Raw genomic sequence first — 18,272 nt, 5'->3', positions numbered from 1 at the left:
CTTTACTTTCATCATCTCCAACATATAAATGATCAAATTATATTTTCCTGAAAAATTGCTTTTATTCAGCTAATTAAACCAAAGGTCTTGGTTAAATTTTTATTGTAACTTTCCAAATGAATTTGTTCCACTTCTGAGAGCTTCTTAAATCATTTGAATCACCTTATGACCTGCCTAAGCTCATCAGCTCAGGTCTAAAATTGCTTACATGTTTTGAGTGTCCCTGTAATGTAGGAAACCCCTCCCCATGTTTTATCTTTGTTACTTTTGTAATTAACTCTTTGAGCATTTAATCAATCTCAGTCTGCTTAGAATAGAATTCTTTCACCTGCAAATGTTAAGAAATAATTTAAGTAGACTTATTTAAATGGTCGAGCATTTATAATCTTACATTGAAAATAAAATAACAACTAAAACCACAAATGTGTAAAAGCTTAGTTACGGATAACTTTTTTTTTTTTTGGCATTGCCTTTTCTTTTCTTCCTTTTTTTTTTTTTTTTTAAGAATTTATTTATTTATTTGACAGAGAGAGATCACAAGTAGGCAGAGAGGCAGGCAGAGAGAGAGAGGAGGAAGCAGACTCCCTGCTGAGCAGAAAGCCTGATGCGGGACTCGATCCCAGGACCCTGGGATCATGACCTGAGCCGAAGGCAGTGGCTTAACCCACTGAGCCACCCAGGCACCCCTGCATTGCCTTTTCTTACCAGCACAAGATATATTAATTTTCACAATTATTTGTGCAAATTTCCACTGAAGATAGTTCAGGATTATCTGCCTAATGTTTGTAATTTTTGGCTTCAGCCTCCTACTGTCTCTCAACTTCCTCCCATGCTTGTCTCTGGAACAAAAACTGTGGGTGTTGATTATAGTTAGCTGACTGTATATGTAATTTATTGTCCAAACCGGGATATTCTAAGGAGAGATAGGAAGTGTTTTAATAATTAAACTAGGACAACAGGTAATTTGGGACCATTCTAGGCAACCCAGAGCATATGGTCCTGCTAGAATCTTGTTATTACCAGGTTTCCAGTAACATAACCCACAGTGATATATACTTAGGTGAATGGATGTATGAATGAGTGGAAGAGTCAATGAATTGATTTCGTATTGGGTTCATCCAGTTGGATTTTCTTTCTAATATCTCAAATTAATGTTACATAATTTATTTCCATAACATTAACCCACTTCAAGATGGAATCTCCATCTTGAGGATGATATGATAGAAAGACCAGTAAAGTTAAATAGAAAATCTAATAGTTTATTGCCACTTAGCTTCTTTTTGTTCAAAATTAGTGGGTTGAATTATTTGGTCATTTTGATCTTTAAAATGTATGAGTCTAGGAAAGCCCAGGTGTCAATATATAATTTTATTTATTTATAATTTTTAAAAAAGAAGACTTCAAAGCAATGTTTATGATCTAGAGTAGTGGAAGGCAGAGTGACCCACAGAATTTGGCCCATTACCTGATTCTGTATGGCACTATAAGCTAACAATGGTTGTTACAGGCAAACATTTACAATCAGTGTGATGATAGGAAGCACTAAACTTGACACTTTAATAAGAACTTCCTTCTTGTTAATAGATTTATTTTACATTAACACATTACTATTACAGAGTAATTTGTACTCAAATATTGTTGTTCTTGTTGTTATTATTATTAATAATTTGAATTCCATCTTGATTTCCATCAGCAAAAAAAAAAAAAAAAAATGCTTAGAAATGTATTTATTCCTCACCGAATGGTTTTGATTTTGCATCTTGATCTGGAAAAGTATAAAATCAGTACTGGCTAATTCTTTACAGGAAAAGTGTACTGGCTCCTGATCTGTTGACTCTCGGTATCACTTTGGTTCCATCCATCACAACACAAACACAATTGAGAGACGTGACATATTATTAATCTCCTGCTTTTTCACTGTTTAAATTCAGATGTGCCCCTGGCTATACTGGTAGCCCCAGCAGCCCTGGAGGTTCCTGCCAAGAATGTGAGTGTGACCCCCACGGCTCGTTGCCTGGCCCCTGTGACCCCATCACAGGGCTCTGCACATGCCGCCCCGGAGCCACAGGGCCGAAGTGTGACGGCTGCAAGCATTGGCATGCACGCGAGGGCATGGAGTGTGTGTGTACGTACGCTAACTTCGCCATTCATTCTGGGGGCCCTTTTCCACTTCGGTCTCGATTCCAAGAAGAACTACTGACTCTTTTATTTTTTCTTTTTCTGCAATAGCTAATGCTACTCGTCATTCTTCCTGACACTATCTATCTACCTTATGCTGTTTGCCTGCTGTTTTTGTCTCTGTCCCATGGAGTCCAGAAGAGCTGAGAAAATCCTCAGCATGCTTTAGTCAGTGCACAGAAGACCTACGACCAAGCTTCTAGAGGCATATTTTATTTTATTTTCTCCAGCTCAGAGTTTGCAGTTTTACGCAGGGTTGGCATAGGCTCTGTGACAGATTAAAGACCTGGATTCATTCAATTTTTCAGAATCCTCCTGAATTTGTAATCCACTGGACAGGCACTTTAGGCCTTGAATTACAACTGACTTTTCTTTCCTAGCTTGTAGGGAAATCCACGGGCATACTGCTTCATAACTTTCTTTTGAACTGCAGATCCTGAAAGCAGTGACAGTGAACTCAAGTATTTTTACTCACAGGTGCAATAAACAGAAAACAGTGTGCTTTTTTTTTTTCTTTGAAACTGCTGCTGCTGGCTTTAGTAATCCCATAGGCCATATAGAAAGTACATTGAGTATCAGTAGTTAAATATAATTAGATAATATAAATTCTAATCTAAAATTAGGTTATTTATAAATTTAGGAGGGACTGTTACATTCTTTTTGTCTTGAGGGAATTTATATTAGTGGTCTTAATTCTTTTTTAAAAAAATAGAAATATAAAATATTTGAGTAGCTTTGATTTTAATACTTACCTACTTTAGTGTATTTATGCATGCCAATATTTCTAATTTTCACATCTTATGTGTGTGTTAATCTTAATAGCATTTTAATTAGAATTTTTGTTTGTGTTCCAATTTTATAAGAGTAACCTCAAAAACTAAGGCTGGCCAGCATGGATGTGTGAATGGATGGGTTTGAAGTATAATCAACATACAAAGTTATATTAGTTTCAGGTGTACAACATAGTGATTCAACAATTCTTGCAATTTCTCAATGGTCACCGTAAGTGGAGTCACCATCTGTCACCAAATGACTATATTCCCAATGCTATACTTTTCATACCCATGACTTATTTATTTTATAACTAGAAATTTTACCTCTTAACCTATTTCACATTTCACACAACCCCTACCACCTCCTTTCTGGCAATTATTAGCTTATTCTCTGTATTTAAGTGTCTAGTTTTTCATTTTTTTGTTTTGTTTTTTAGGTTCCACTTACAAGTGAAGTCATATCATCATTTGTCTGACACATATCACGCAATACTCTCCAAGTCCATCCATGTTGTTGCACATGGCAAGATTTCATTCTTCTTTATGGCTGAGTAGTATTCCGCTGTATATATATACCACACCTTCTTTACACATTCATCTAAAATGGACATCTGAGTTGCTTCCATAACTTGGCCATTGTAAATAATGCAATAAACATGGAGGTGCATTTACCTTTTTGAATTAGTATTTATATTTTCTTTGTTTAAATACCTAGTAGTGGAATTGCTGGATTGTATGGTATCTCTACTTCTAATTTTTTGAGGAAACTCCATACTGTTTCCACAGCAGTTACACCAATTTACATTCTTACGAACAATGAACAATTCCTTTTTCTCCACATCCTTGCCAACACTTATTTCTTGTCTTTTCAATTCTAGCCATTCTAATAGGTGAAAGTGGATAGATCTTGCATCATGGTTTTGATTTGCATTTCCCTAATGACCAGTGATGTTGCACGTCTTTTCATGTGTCTGTTGGCCATCTGCAGGTCTTCATTGGGAAAATGTCTATACAGGTCCTCTGTCCATTTTTAATTAAATTATTTGGGAATTTTGATGTTGAGTTGTAGAAGTTTTTTGTATATTTTGGGTATTAACTCCTTATCAGGTATATCACTTGCAAATATCTTCTCCCACTCAGTAGGTTCTCTTAGTTTTGTTGGTGGTTTCCTTTGCTGTACAAAAGCTTTTTATTCTGGTGTAATCCCAAAAGTTTATTTTTGCTTTTATTTCCCTTGCTTGAGAAGACATAGCTAATAAAATATTCCTAAGGCCAATGTCAAAGAAGTACTGCCTGTGTTTTCCTCAAGGATTTTTATGATTTGAGGTCTCACATGTAGGTCTTTAATCCACTTTTTGTTGCTTTTTATATGGTCTAAGAAAATGGTCTAGTTTTATTCTCTTCCATGTAGCTGTTCAGTTTTACCAATATCATTTGTTGAAGATACTGTCTTTTCCCCACTGTATAGTCTTGCCTCCTTTGTTGTTGATTAATTCACCATATAAGCCTGGGGTTTTCTTTGAGACTCTTTATTCTGTTCTTCCTTCTCAATATTGCTTGGGCTATTTGGAGTCTTTTGTGGTTCCATGAAAATGTTAGTATCATTTGTTCTATTTCTGTGAAAAATGCTATTGGTATTTTGATAAGGATTGCATCCAATCCATAGATTGTTTTCGGTAGTACAGACATTTTAACAGTATTAATTCTTCCCATCCATAGCCATGGGATGTTTCTTTGTGTCACCTTAAATTTCTTTCATCAATGTTTTATAGATTTTAGAGTACAGGCCTTTTACCTCCTTAAGTTTAATTCCAAGTATTTTATTATTTTTGGTGCAGTTGTGAATGAGGTAGTCTTCTTAATTTCTCTTTCTTCTACTCCATTATTAGTGCATAGAAATGCAACATATTTCTATATATTAATTTTGTACCCTGCAACATTACTGAGTTTATTTATCAGCTGTAGAAGTTTTTTGGTGGAGTCTTTAGGGTTTTCTATGTATATAGCATCATGCCATCTGCAAATAGTGACAGTTTTAGTTCCTTCTTACCAATTACTACCTTTTGTTTTCTTTGTGTCTGATTGCCATGGCTAGGATTTCCCATAGGATGCTGAATAAAAGTGGTGAGCATGGACATCCTTGTCTGTTCCTGATATTAGGGGAAAAGTTCTCAGTTTTTCACCATTGGGAATGAGAACCTGTGGGTTCTTCATGTATGACTTTTATTATGTTGAGGCATATTCTCTCTAAATAAACTTCATTGAGAATTTTTATTATGAATGAATATTGTATTTGTCAAACACTTTTCCTACATCTATCAGAATGATCCTGGTTTTTGTTTTCCTTTATCTTATAATGTGATGTAGTATTCTGATTCATTTGTGAATATTAAACCACACTTGTATACTTGGAATAAATCCTGCTTGATTCTGGTGAATGATATTTTAAATTTATTATTGTATTTGGTTTGCTAATATTTTGTTGAGAATTTTTACATCTATGTTCATCAGAGATATTGGCCTTTTTTTCTTTTCTTTGTAGTATTTTTGGTTTTGGTATCAGGGTAATAACCATTGGCCTCATAGAATAAATCTGGAAGTTTTCTTTTCACTTTTTTTTTTTTTAATACTTTGAAGCAAGTAAGCATTAACTCTTCTTTAAATGTTTGGTAGAATTCATCTGTGAAGCCATCTGGCCTTAGACATTTGTTTTTTGGGAGGTTTTTTGATTACAGATTCAATTTCATTACTAGCAATCAGTTAATCAGATTTTCTATTTCTTCCTGATTTAGTTTGGGAAGCTTATATGTTTCTAGGAATTTATCATTTTCTTCTAGGTTGTCCAATTTGTTGACATATACTTTTTCATAATATTCTAATTCCTTGTATTTCTTCAGAGTCCTTCATTTCTGCTTTTGTTTATTTATTTGGGTTCTTTTTTTTTTTTTTTTTTTCCTTGATGAATCTGGCTAAAGGTTTATCAATTTTGTTTATCTTTTCAAAGAACCAGTTCTTGATTTCATTGATAATTTCTGTTGTTTTTTCTTTGTCTTATTTCTGTTCTAATCTTTATTATTTTCTTTCTTCTACTACCTTTGGGCTTTGTTTTTTCTTCTTTTTATAGTTCTTTTTTAATCTTTTGTAACATTTGTTTTATTACTCTAGCTACATTTTCTTTCTTTTTACTTAAATTCAATTAGCTAACATATAGTACATCATTAGATATAAAATTCAATAATTCATCAGTTGCATATAACACCCCATGCTTCTCACATCATGTGCCCTCCTTCATGCCCATCACTCAATTACCCCATCCCCTAACCCACCTCCCCTCCAGCAACACTCAGTTTATTTTCTATAGTTAAAAGTCTCTCAGGTTTTTCTCCCTTTCTGAGGACTTCCCTTTCATTTTTCCCTCCTTTCGCTTATGATCTTCTGTGCTGTTTCTTATATTCCACATATGAGCAGAACCATATGATGATAGCCTTTCTCTGACTGACTTATTTCACTCAGTGTAATACACTCCATTTCCATCTACATGGATGCAAATTGTAAGCATTTGTCCTTTCTGATGGCTAAGTACTATTACATATATATGTATATATATGTGTACAGTATATGTATATATATATATGTACAGTATATATATATATGTACAGTATATAGTATATATACTGAGTAATAGTACTCAGTATATAGTATATAGTATATATACTTTCTGATGGCTGAGTACTATTACATATATATGTACTATTACATATATATGTAATATACACTTCTTTATCCATTTATCTGTCGGTAGACATCTCAGCTCTTTCCAAACTTTTCTATTGTGGACATTGCTGCTGTGAACATTGGGGTGTAGGTGTCCCTTCAGATCACTACATTTGTATCTTTGTAGTAAATACCTAGTGGTGCAATTGCTGGATCGTAGGGTAGCTCTACTTTTAAATTCCTGAGGAAATCCATACTGTTTTCCAGAGTGGCTGTACCAGCTTATATTCCCACCAACAGTGTAAGAGGGTACCCCTTTCTCTGCAACCTTGCCAAAATTTGTTATTTCCTCAGTTGTTCATTTTAGCCATTCTAACTGGTGTGAGGTGATATCTCATTGTAGTTTTGGTTTATATTTCCCTGATGCCAAGTGATGTGAGGCATTTTTTCATGTGTTGGCCATCTGGATGTCTTCTTTGGAGAAATGTATGTTCATGTCTTCTAGCCATTTCTTGACTGTATTATTTGTTTTTTTGGGTGTTGAATTTGATAAGTACTCTGCAGATCTTGGATACTAGCCCTTTATTTGATACATCATTTGCGAAACATCTTCTCCCATTCTGTAGGTTGCCTTTCAGTTTTGTTGAATTTCTTTTGCTATGCAGAAGGGTTTTTTTTTTTTCTTTCTTTCTTTTTTTTTTTTTGAAGAGTTTATTTATTTATTTTGACAGAGGGACCAAGCACAAGCAGTGGGGAGCAAGAGAGGGAGAAGAAGTACATTCCCCACTGAGTGGAGTGTGTGATGTGGGGCATAATCCCAGGTCCCTGGGATCATGACCAGAGCCAAAGGCAGACGCTTAACCAGCTGAACCACCCGTGTGTCCCTGTGTAGCTTTTTATCTTGATGAAGTCCCAATAGTTCATTTTTTTTTTTAAGATTTTATTTATTTATTTGGCAGAGAGAAATCACAAGCAGACAGAGAGGCAGGCAGAGAGAGAGAGAGGGAAGCAGGCTCCCTGCCGAGCAGAGAGCCCGATGCGGGACTCGATCCCAGGACCCTGAGATCATGACCCGAGCCGAAGGCAGTGGCTTAACCCACTGAGCCACCCAGGCGCCCCCCAATAGTTCATTTTTTAACCTTGTCTTTGAAGACATGTCTAGCAAAAGAGTTGCTGTGGCAGAGGACAAAGAGGTTGCTGCCTGTGTTTTCCTCTAGAATTTGTAGGATTTGTAGATTGCTACAAGTATCATAGACATCTTGAAAGTATTTTGGTCTTCCAATCCATGAGCATGGAATGTTTTTCCATTTCTTTGTGTCTTCCTTAATTTCTTTCTTGAGTACTCTATAGTTTTCTACTTATAGATCTCTTGCCTCTTTGGTTAGATTTATTTCTAGCTATCTTATGGGTTTTGGGGGCAATTGCAAATGGGATCAACTCCTTAATTTTTATTTCTTCTTTCTCCCTCTTGGTATATAGAAATGCAACTGATTTCTGTGCACTGATTTTATATCCTGACACTTTACTGAATTCCTATATGAGTTCTAGCATTTTGGGGGTAGAGTCTTTGGGTCTGCCACATAGAGTATCATGTCATCTATAAGAAGTAAGAGTTTGACTTCTTTGCTGATTCAAATGCTTTTCATTTCTTTTTGTTGCCTGATTGCTGATGCTAGAACTTCTAGTACTATGTTGAACAGCAGTGCTGATAGTGGACATACCTGCCATGTTCCTGACCTTAGGGGAAAAGCTCTATTTTTCCCCATTGAGAATGATATTCACTGTGGGTTTTTCATAGCCTTGATGATACTGAGATATGTACCCTCTATTTCTACACTGTGAATAGTTTAAATCAAGAAAGGATGCCATACTTTGTCAAATGCTTTTTCTGCATCTATTAAGAGCATCATATGGTTCTTCTCCTTTCCTTTATTAATCTAGTGTATCACATTCATTGATTTGTGAATGTTGAACCAAACTTGCATCCCACTTGGTCATGGTGAATAATCCTTTCAATGTATTCTTGGATACCGTCTTGTTAGTATTTTGGTGAGAATTTTTGCGTCCATGTTCATCAGGAATATTGATCTGTAATTCTCCTTTTTAGTAGGGTTTTTCTCGGTCTTGAGATCAAGGTAATGCTGGCCTCATAAAAAGAGCTTAGAAGTTTTCCTTCCATTTTTGATTTCTTGGAGAGTTTAAGAAAAATAGGTATTAATTCTTCTTTAAACGTTTGGTAGAATTCCCCCAGGAAGCCTTCTGGCCCTGGGCTCGTGTTTGTTGGGAGATTTTTTTTTTTATTACTGCTTCAGTTTCCTTGGTGGTTATGGATCTGTTCAGGTTTTCTCTTTCTGGTTCAGGTTTGATAGTTTATATGTCTCTAGGAATGTGTCCATTTCTTCCAGATTGCCTAATTTGTTGGCATGTACTTGCTCATAATATGTTCTTACAATTGTTTGTATTTCTTCCGTGTTGGTTGTGATCTCTTGTCTTCCATTCATGATTTTATTTGGGTCCTTTCTCTTTTCTTTTTGATAAGTCTGGCTAGTGGTTTATCAATCTTCTTAATTCTTTCAAAGAACAAACTCCTAGTTTCATTGATCTGTTCTACTGTTCTTTTGGTTACTATTTCATTGATTTCTGCATTAATCTTTATTATTTCTCTTCTGCTTAGTTTAGACTTTGTTTGCTGTTCTTTCTCCAGCTCCTTTAGGTGTTAGGTTAGGTTGTTTGAGACCTTTCTTATTACTTGAGAAAGGTTTGTAGTGCTATATACTTCCCTCTTAGGACCACCTTTGCTGCATTCCAAAGGTTTTGAACTATTGTGTTTTCATTTTCATTTGTTTCCATGAATTTTTTTAATTCTTTAATTTCCTGGTCGATCCATTCTTTCTTTAATAGGTTGCTCTTTAACCTTCATATATTTGAGTTCTTCCCATATTTCCTTTTGTGATTTAGTTCAAGTTTCAAAGCACTGTTGTCTGAAAATATTCAGGGAATAATCCCAATCTTTTGGTACCAGTTGAGACCTGATTTATGACCCAATATTTTGGAGAATGTTCCACATGCACTCAAGAAGAAAGTGCATTCTGTTGTTTTAGGATAGAATGCTCTGTATATATCTGTGAAGTCTATCTGGTTAAGTGTGTTATTCAAATCCCTTGTTTCCTTGTTGATCATCTGCTTAGATGATCTGTTCATTGTAGTGAATTGGGTGTTAAAGTCCCCGACTATTTTATTATCATCAATGTATTTCTTTAAATTTGTTATTAATTGGCTTATATAATTAGTGGCTCCCAAGTTAGGAGCATACATTTTTATAATTGTTAAATCTTGTTGTGTAGACCTTTTAAGTATGAGATAGTGTCCCTCTTCATTCCTTATTATATCTTTGGTTTAAAATCTAATTTGACTGAAAAAAAAAGTTGCTACCCCAGCTTTATTTTGATGTTCATTAGCATGATAAATAGTTCTCTACACACTCATTTTCAATCTGGAGGTGTCTCTGGGTCAAAAATAAGTCTCTTGTAGACAGAATATGGATGGTCTTGCTTTTTTATCCAATCTGATACCTTGTGTCTTTTGACTGGAACATTTAGCCCATTTACTTTCAGAGTAACTATTGAAAGGTAGGAATTTAGTGCCTGTAAAGTCCTTGTTTCTGTAATTGTCTCTGTTTCTTTCTGGTCTGTATTACTTTAGAGCTCTCTCTTTGCTTACAGGATGTCCTTTAATATTTTTATAGGGTTGGTTTCATGATCACAAATTCTTTCAGTTTCTGTTTTTCCTGGAAACTACTTATCTCTCCTTCCATTCTGAATGACAACCTTTATGGATAAAGTATTCTGGGCTACATGTTTTTCTCATTTAATACCCTGAATATATCAGGCCAGCCCTTTCTGACCAGCTAGGTCTCTGTGTATAGTTCTGCTGCAGTCTAATGTTCCTACCCTTGTACTTTAAGGACCTCTTGTCTCAAGTTGCTTTCAGGATTTTCTCTTTATCTCTGAAATTTGCAAACTTCTCTATTAAATGTCAGGGTGTTGACCTATTTTATTGATTTTGAGGGGGGTTCTCTGTGCCTCCTGGACTTGAATACCTATTCCTTCCCCAGATTAGGTACATTCTCAGTTATGATTTGGTCAAATATATATTCTGTCCCTCTCTCCCTTTCTTCTTCCTCTGGGACCCCAATAATTCTAATATTGTTTCTCTTTATGGTATCACCAATTTCTCAAAGCCTTCCCTCATAGTCCATTAGTTGTTTTCCTCAGCTTCCTTCCTTTCCATCATTTTGTCTTCTATGTCACTGATTCTGTCTTCTTCCTCATTTACCCTAGCTGTTAGAGCATCCATTTTTGGACTCTGTTTCCATAAAAGCATTTTTAATTTGGCCTGATTAGATCTTATTTCTGCACTAAGAGATTCTCTAATGTTTTTTCTACTTTGTTTTTAAAGCCCAGCCAGTAACTTTATAATCATTTATCTGAATTCTAGATCTGACATTTTATTTATATCCATATCGATTAGATTGATGGCAGACAGTATTACCTCTGGTTCTTTCTTTTTTGTGGATTTCTCCTTCTAATCATTTTGTCCAGAGACTAGATGAATGAGAGAACAAAATAAAACTATATTCACACACTAGACAAATCTGAAGAGGTCAGAAGCCAAAAAAAGGAAAAAAAAAAAAAAAAAAGAAAGAAAGAAAAGAAAAAGGAAAATGTGGGGAGTAAAAGAATATAATCTCACAGGTGGAAAAAACAGGGTGATACACTTGATCCTGGGTGTATTTTGGTTTGTTTGTTAGAAGACACTAAACTCCAAAACTGTAAAGAAAGAACTTATATATATACAAAAATGAGTATAGTGAAAGGAAGCCAGAAATTAAAAATATATCTGTAAAGTGTAAATATCAAAATGGGGGTGCCTGAGTGGCTCAGTGGGTTAAGCCTCTGCCTTCTGCTCAGGTCATGATCTCAGGGTCCTGGGATTGAGCCCCGCATTGGGCTCTCTGCTCAGCAGGGAGCCTGCTTCCTCCTCTCTCTCTCTCTCTCTCTCTCTCTACCTGCCTCTCTGCCTGCTTGTGATCTCTGTCAAATAAATAAATAAGATTCTAAAAACAAACAAACAAATAAATAAATATCAAAATGAAGATTAAAAAAAGTCTTAAAAACAAAAAGTTGATAAGAAGCTAGTTGAAACTAGTTGAAAGAAGGAGAGAACTAGTTGAAAAGGAAAAAAGAAACTAGTTGGAAAGGAAAAACAAAAAAAGAAAAAATTTAAACTAAGAGAATAAATATTCATGAGAAAAAAATCTCAAATTCTGTATACTACTTTTGCCTAGCACAGGAGATTTTCAGTTCCATGTGATCCATAAACTTGATATTTTGCCTGATGTTCATGCTGGTCTTCTGTGGGAGAGGCCTGGTGCACTGATTCTCAGGTATCTTTTCCTGGGCAGATTTGCACCTCTGTCCCCCTTACCAGGGAGCCAAGCTCAGTGTAAGCTGCTTTGGGTTGCTCTATGGGGCTTTTGTTCCTTGAAGGGTTTCACAATGCTTGCAAAAAGTGGTCGCTTTTCTATTTGTAGAATTGCAGCAGTTCTTTTTTAGTTCTCAGGTTGAATTTACAGGAATTCAGAATGATTTGATAGATATCTACCTCAATCCAAGAGACCAGATAAATGCAGGTCCCCTACTTTCCACCATCTTCCCTCTATTCTACTTCTTTTAGTTCTTTTCACTGTAAAGAACTGTTGCTTATTTGAAATTTTTCTTGTTTCCGAAGGTAAGCCTTTATTGCTATAAACTTCCCTCTGAGAACTGCTTTCACTGTATTCCAAGGATTTTGTACCATCTGTTTTCATGTTTATGTGTCTCCATGTATGATTTTTTTTCCTCTTTGATTTCTTAATTGATCAGTTCATTATTTAGTAGCATATTGTTTAGTCTCCATGTATTAAGGCTGGTTTTTAAAATGTGCCAGAAAAAGTGAAAACTGGGTATGTATGCTAATAAGGGTTTTAAGCCATTTTTTCAATATATTTCTATCATCTTTAATAAAAATATATCACATTAAAGTAAAAGTAAATTTCAAGGTTGAGGGGAGAGAAAGATTAAATGTAATACATGATATACATGTGCATTGTCATATTCATTTATTGGTTATATGCATATACATTCTTTTAATATTATATATTTTAATGATAATTATAGTGTACTTCTAATACAATCAAATTAGTTTTATTATTATTTTCAAGTTATATTATTGACATTGATGTATTTAACTAGATAATATATCGATGCTCCAAATACAAACACTAATGTAAACAGTCCTTGAATTTTAAATCATTGATTTTCTTAATTATCTAGAAGTAAACTTGAAATACAAACACCACGTTTGATGTGCATCACCAAAAAAATACAATAACACATTAAAGACTGTGAGAGATAAAATAATGGGATTACCTTCTGACCATTTATTTTAAAGGGAGTTCTCATTCTTCCCGTCAACAACAGTGGCTCTAAGTTCTTATTTTGTTGATGAGTAATGCTTTATATATGTTTAAATAGCTTTATAAGAAAACTCATTTTAAAAAATTTTTAAAGCTATTTATTCTCCTTCACATCAGTGAAATTTAAACCTCCCAGAGTCCTAGGTGGTAGCAAAGGTGCCAGTCCTTCAGTGACAGACTTATTCCAGCCTTATAATGTTCATTTGGATTTTTCTTGTTCCACAGAGAAATGTACATCCCATTGCTATACATGATATTCAGGTCAGTTGCTATATTCAGGAAATTTTAATATTCTTCTGTAGGATTAAATAATGGATTTTTTTTCCTATACAAAAGAAGTGCTAAGTTATGGGGATTTTTTATATGTGTACATTTTTTCTTAAGTGTTTATAATTACTTTATAAATATTTCTTTTATATTTTTAAGATATTTATAAGAAATATTTTATTTTGTGAATACTATGTAGATTTTCTTCTGAAACATTAGTGATTTCTATTTCTAGTAATGTTTACTCTTTACCCTTTATTAGATTAACTGTTAGAATTCTTGCATAGATTATCTTTAGACTTCTCTCCTTTTCTCATATTGTAAAATTTCTCCTGTTTCAGAAAAATATGCCATATTTCTACTATATTGACCTGTCCCAGGACTCAGTTTCTACTTCTAGCTTTGAAATAAGATAATTAATCAAGGACATAACTGACTTATCTTCAAATCTCTTTTTAAGATCTTTCTATATCCTGAAGCTAAATAAGAGCAAAATATGAAAGAATGATTCACCTGGCCTGTTTGATCTGCAGTCTGTTTTAACACATGTAACTATAGTAGAATTGTGTAAGGCCTGTCAGTGGGTGTGGATGAGGGTAGTTTGGGTAGATGAGCCTGGTTTTGGTAAGAGAATATGTATGTGTAGTAAGAGAAATGTCTTCTGAGAAAAATCTCTTCTGAGCTTAAAGCACATGTTACATTGACAAATTAAAGAAATAAATTGGTGCTGGTTGGTAATATGGTGCTGACTATAAAAATTAAAATATTTGTTCTATTATGTCATAATTTAGCATGCTGGTTAGTAGCATCGATTATATAGTTAATTTTCTCTCTTTTATTAATTCTCTAGAAAACATGACTTAATTTGGCCCACATTGTGAATTTGTATATTTTTAAAAATTTTTTAAAAACACAATAAATGGTGTAAGCATGATCATTTCATTATCTCAAGAGAGCTGCATACCTGAGGAAAGAATCTATATACCTCCTGTAAAGCTAGTTACACAGTTAATTTATTTAATAGAGGATATGAAATTGTGCTTTAGAGATTGTGCAGTAAGAGCAAATGCAGAAATTATGGAAGAGTTTCTCCAGAGCACCTAAAAGACTTATAGCTGCCATGGACAATTGCCAGTGAGCAAGCTAGGATTTAATGAGACCCCAAATGGTAGATTTCTTGTGAGACATGGCCTTTTACACATGGAATTTCCATTACTGTCATGAGGAATTTATACAAATAATCTATGCCCTTAATAGGTAATGTTTAGACAGTTGAGCCAAATTCAACCCACCAAGGTTATCAACCTCCCCAATCCGAATCAGTGCCTGCCTAACCAATACATCTGTCTTCAGATTCTAGGCATTCTCCAAAGCCCCTTTTACCACACCTGTTTCATCATAATAGTGATTCCTTAAATGTTCATCTATATTGAGAGCTTACCATTTATCAGACACTATATTAAGCACTTTATATGCTTTTATATGATTATAACGTCCCTATACACTATTGTTGCCACTGTGTGATAACAAAACTGAATTAAGTGATTTAAGTCACTGTATCTTATAGTGACTTTTCCATAGAGCTATGATTTGAACCTGGATGTGCCTTGCAAATCTTACTTTCTTTTACACTGACTGCCAATGCAAGACACCTAAAGCAGACATGGTTTCCCCAGTATATTCAGTATTAATTAACTCAGCTCTTTATTCATTTACTTTTTGTGCTTAAAGCCCATGCTACCTCAATAAAAAATAAAGATAAAATAGGCTAAAAGATGAAAAATTTAAAATTATATAATGTTAATAGGTACATACTTTCCCCCTACTAACTGTTGAGACTCTTTCCTCTAAGATTTAAAATATTATGGTGGTTATATGGGAGTCATTATAGATTTTTATACATCAGATATTGTCAAGTAGAGTCCTACTTTCTATGTAAGTGAAAAACACACTAGCTGGGTGCTCAGGTTTCTTTCTAAATCATTTTATTTTTTTCTAATAGGAATACTTTGGGGTAACTCTCTGTGTCTTCTTCCCTTCCAATTGTTGGTGAGTTCTGAAGAGATATTTTTGTTGGACTTTCCAAAGCAGGATGGACTTCTCCTTAGTACGTTAGGTTAATACAAATTCAATGTCCTCTTCCAACCTTCATTCACAATTTACATATCATTTTATAAAATGAGAACAATCACCTGTCTTTCTGAAATTTGAGAATGAGCAAGAAAGACTTTATTTATTTAACAGTAAATTTCTGTATGGTGAATCACAAAACTTGGATTTGTTCATGTCCTATTTTCTACAGATCAGTAGTTAGTACAAAACAACTCATGTAATGTTTAAAATAGATTATGAGTGGCATAGTAAAATATATTACTCTTACATAGAACAGAAATTAAAATTAGGGGCTGTTGGCAAAATGTTATTCCATGAAGAGTACCTGAAATAGCATTTTGTAAATATCAAATTGATACTTCCTATTTTTATTCATTGCCTATGAGATAATAAGAATATAAGAGCTTAATTGCTTATAGTCACCTTTATCTATAATATAACATTTGTGGTAAGGTTTTGCTTGCCAGTGTTGCAAAATCAGTTATGAAGTGTGTTTTTTACCTGCAACCTAGCTAAATGTGATAGTGCAATCTAATTTGTAAAATATGCACTTTTCAGCCACTTGGTGAAAGTTAATATCTGAAGTTTTATCCTACCTTGACACTGATCTGCAGAGATGGCCAATATTATTGTTTTTAGTATCTAGTTGCCAGCAAGTGTCTTTTTTTTAATTTTTAAAAATTTTTAAATTTTTAAATTAATTAGTTAATTTATTTTTAGCCAGCAAGTATCTTATCACAATAATGCAGTGACCCTTGTATATTATCACTAGAACACTGTTGTATTCTTATAAATCAAAGATGATTGCTAATGGCAATTATTGCTCCCTATAAATGAGAGCAGGAACAAAATAGTGCAATGGGGCTGATCACAGTAAAGAAAATGAGACTTTCCATAATAGAAGATGACGATAAAGCAACAGTGGACCTCCAGGTGCTATTTAATGAGCTGTGGCTTTGCTTCTGGGACATGGAATCACCCTTCATCTTTACCTCTTAAATGCCACTCTCTTTCTGCCCCTATATAATCCCCAAATGCTACTTCCTATCCAAAGCCCAGTTAATCTACTCTATTTTTTTGCAACTCCAAGCTGTGGCATGTTAACCAAATCTGGATGTCCAGAATCTATAAAAGCAACTTCTATTCACCCTGTTTGCACTTTATCTGCATCTGTTTTGTTAGTAAAAGATGCTTTGAGCTTTTTGTCAACCTTCTTAGCATAGGTCCAGGATTATAAAATTGTAGAACAGCAACCATCATTCTGATTCTAGGTAATTTCCTAGTTATTGGCACTCAGTCACAGTGATTTGATTATCATGTTGAGAAAGCCATTCTCATAATGAAAGAAAGAGTTGAGCTGTTTTGTTTTCTGTCATGCTCTATTTTAAGAGTAAACTCCATTATATATATATATATATTTTTATTGACATGTAATGCATTATTTGTTTCAGGGGTACAGGTCTGTGATTCATCAGTCTTACACAATTCACAGTGCTCATCATAGCATATACCCTCCCCCCATGTCCATCACGCAGCCACTCCATCCCTCCTATTCCCCTCCACTCCAGCAACCTTCAGTTTGTTTCCTGAGATTAAGAGTCTCTTATGGTTTGTCTCCCTCTCTGGTTTTATCCCGTTTCATTTCTTCATCTCTTCCCCCATGATCCTTTGCCTTGTTTCTCAAATTCCGCATATCAGTGAGATCATATGATAATTGTCTTTCTCTGACTGACTTATTTTGCTTAGCATAATACCCTCTAGTTCCATCCGTGACATTGCAAATGGCAAGATTTCATTTTTTTGGTGCCTGCATCATATTTGATTGCATTTTCTTTATCTGTTTATCTGTTGTTGGACATCTAGGCTCTTTCCATAGTTTGGCAATTGTGGGCATTGCTTCTATGTATATTGAGGTGCACATGCCCCTTTGGATCACTACATTTGTATCTTTGTGGTAAAAACCCAATAGTACAATTGCTGGGTCATAGGGTAGCTCTATTTTCAACTTTTTGAGAACTCTTTATACTGTTTTCAGAGTGGATGCACCAACTTGCATTCCCACCAATAGTGTAAAAGAGTTCCCCTTTCTCTGCATACTTGCCAACACCTGTCGTATCCTGACTTGTTCATTTTAACCATTCTGACTGGTGTGAGGTATGAGGTGGTATGTCATTGTGGTTTTGATTTGTATTTCTCTGACCCCCAGTGATGTTGAGTACTTTTTCATGTGTCTGTTGGCCATTTGGATGTCTTTTTTGCAGAGATGTCTGTTCATGTCTTCTGCCCATTTCTTGACTGGATTATTTGTTCTTTGAATATTGAGTTTGATGAGTTCTTAATAGATTTTGGATACTAGCCCTTCATCTGATATGTCATTTCCAAATATCTTCTCCCATTCTGTATATTGTCTTTCCTTGGCTTTGCAAAGTTTTTATCTTGGTGAAGTCCCGATAGTTAATATTTGCCCTTGCTTCCCTTGCCTTTGGTAATGTAGGAAGACGTTGCTGCAGCTGAAGTCAAAGAGGTTGCTACCTGTTTTCTCCTCAAAGATTTTGATGGATTCCTGTCTCATGTTTAGGTGTTTCATCCATTTTGAGTCTGTTTCTTTGTGTGGCATAAGGAAATTGTCCAGTTTCACTCTTCTGCATGTGGCTGTCTAATGGTCCCAACACCATTTGTTGAAGAGACTATCTTTTTTCTTTTGGACATTC

At 34.7% G+C, this 18,272-nt stretch overlaps 1 protein-coding gene across 3 annotated transcripts in view; it reads left to right on the top strand.

Moving 5' to 3' along the window:
* The window catches only part of LAMA2 (laminin subunit alpha 2), a 645,363-nt gene that overhangs the window by 456,252 nt on the left and 170,839 nt on the right, over positions 1–18,272 (top strand). For all 3 annotated transcript variants that reach the window (XM_059177585.1, XM_059177583.1, XM_059177584.1), the window contains one exon: positions 1,932–2,125. In XM_059177585.1, coding sequence (XP_059033568.1) covers positions 1,932–2,125 — 194 coding nt within the window. The remainder of the gene's footprint in view (positions 1–1,931; positions 2,126–18,272) is intronic.

Source organism: Mustela lutreola, chromosome 6 (assembly GCF_030435805.1).
Source record: "Mustela lutreola isolate mMusLut2 chromosome 6, mMusLut2.pri, whole genome shotgun sequence".
NCBI lineage: Eukaryota > Metazoa > Chordata > Mammalia > Carnivora > Mustelidae > Mustela > Mustela lutreola.
Note: the sequence above shows the minus strand (reverse complement) of the source record. Positions and strands in the feature narration are given on the sequence as shown.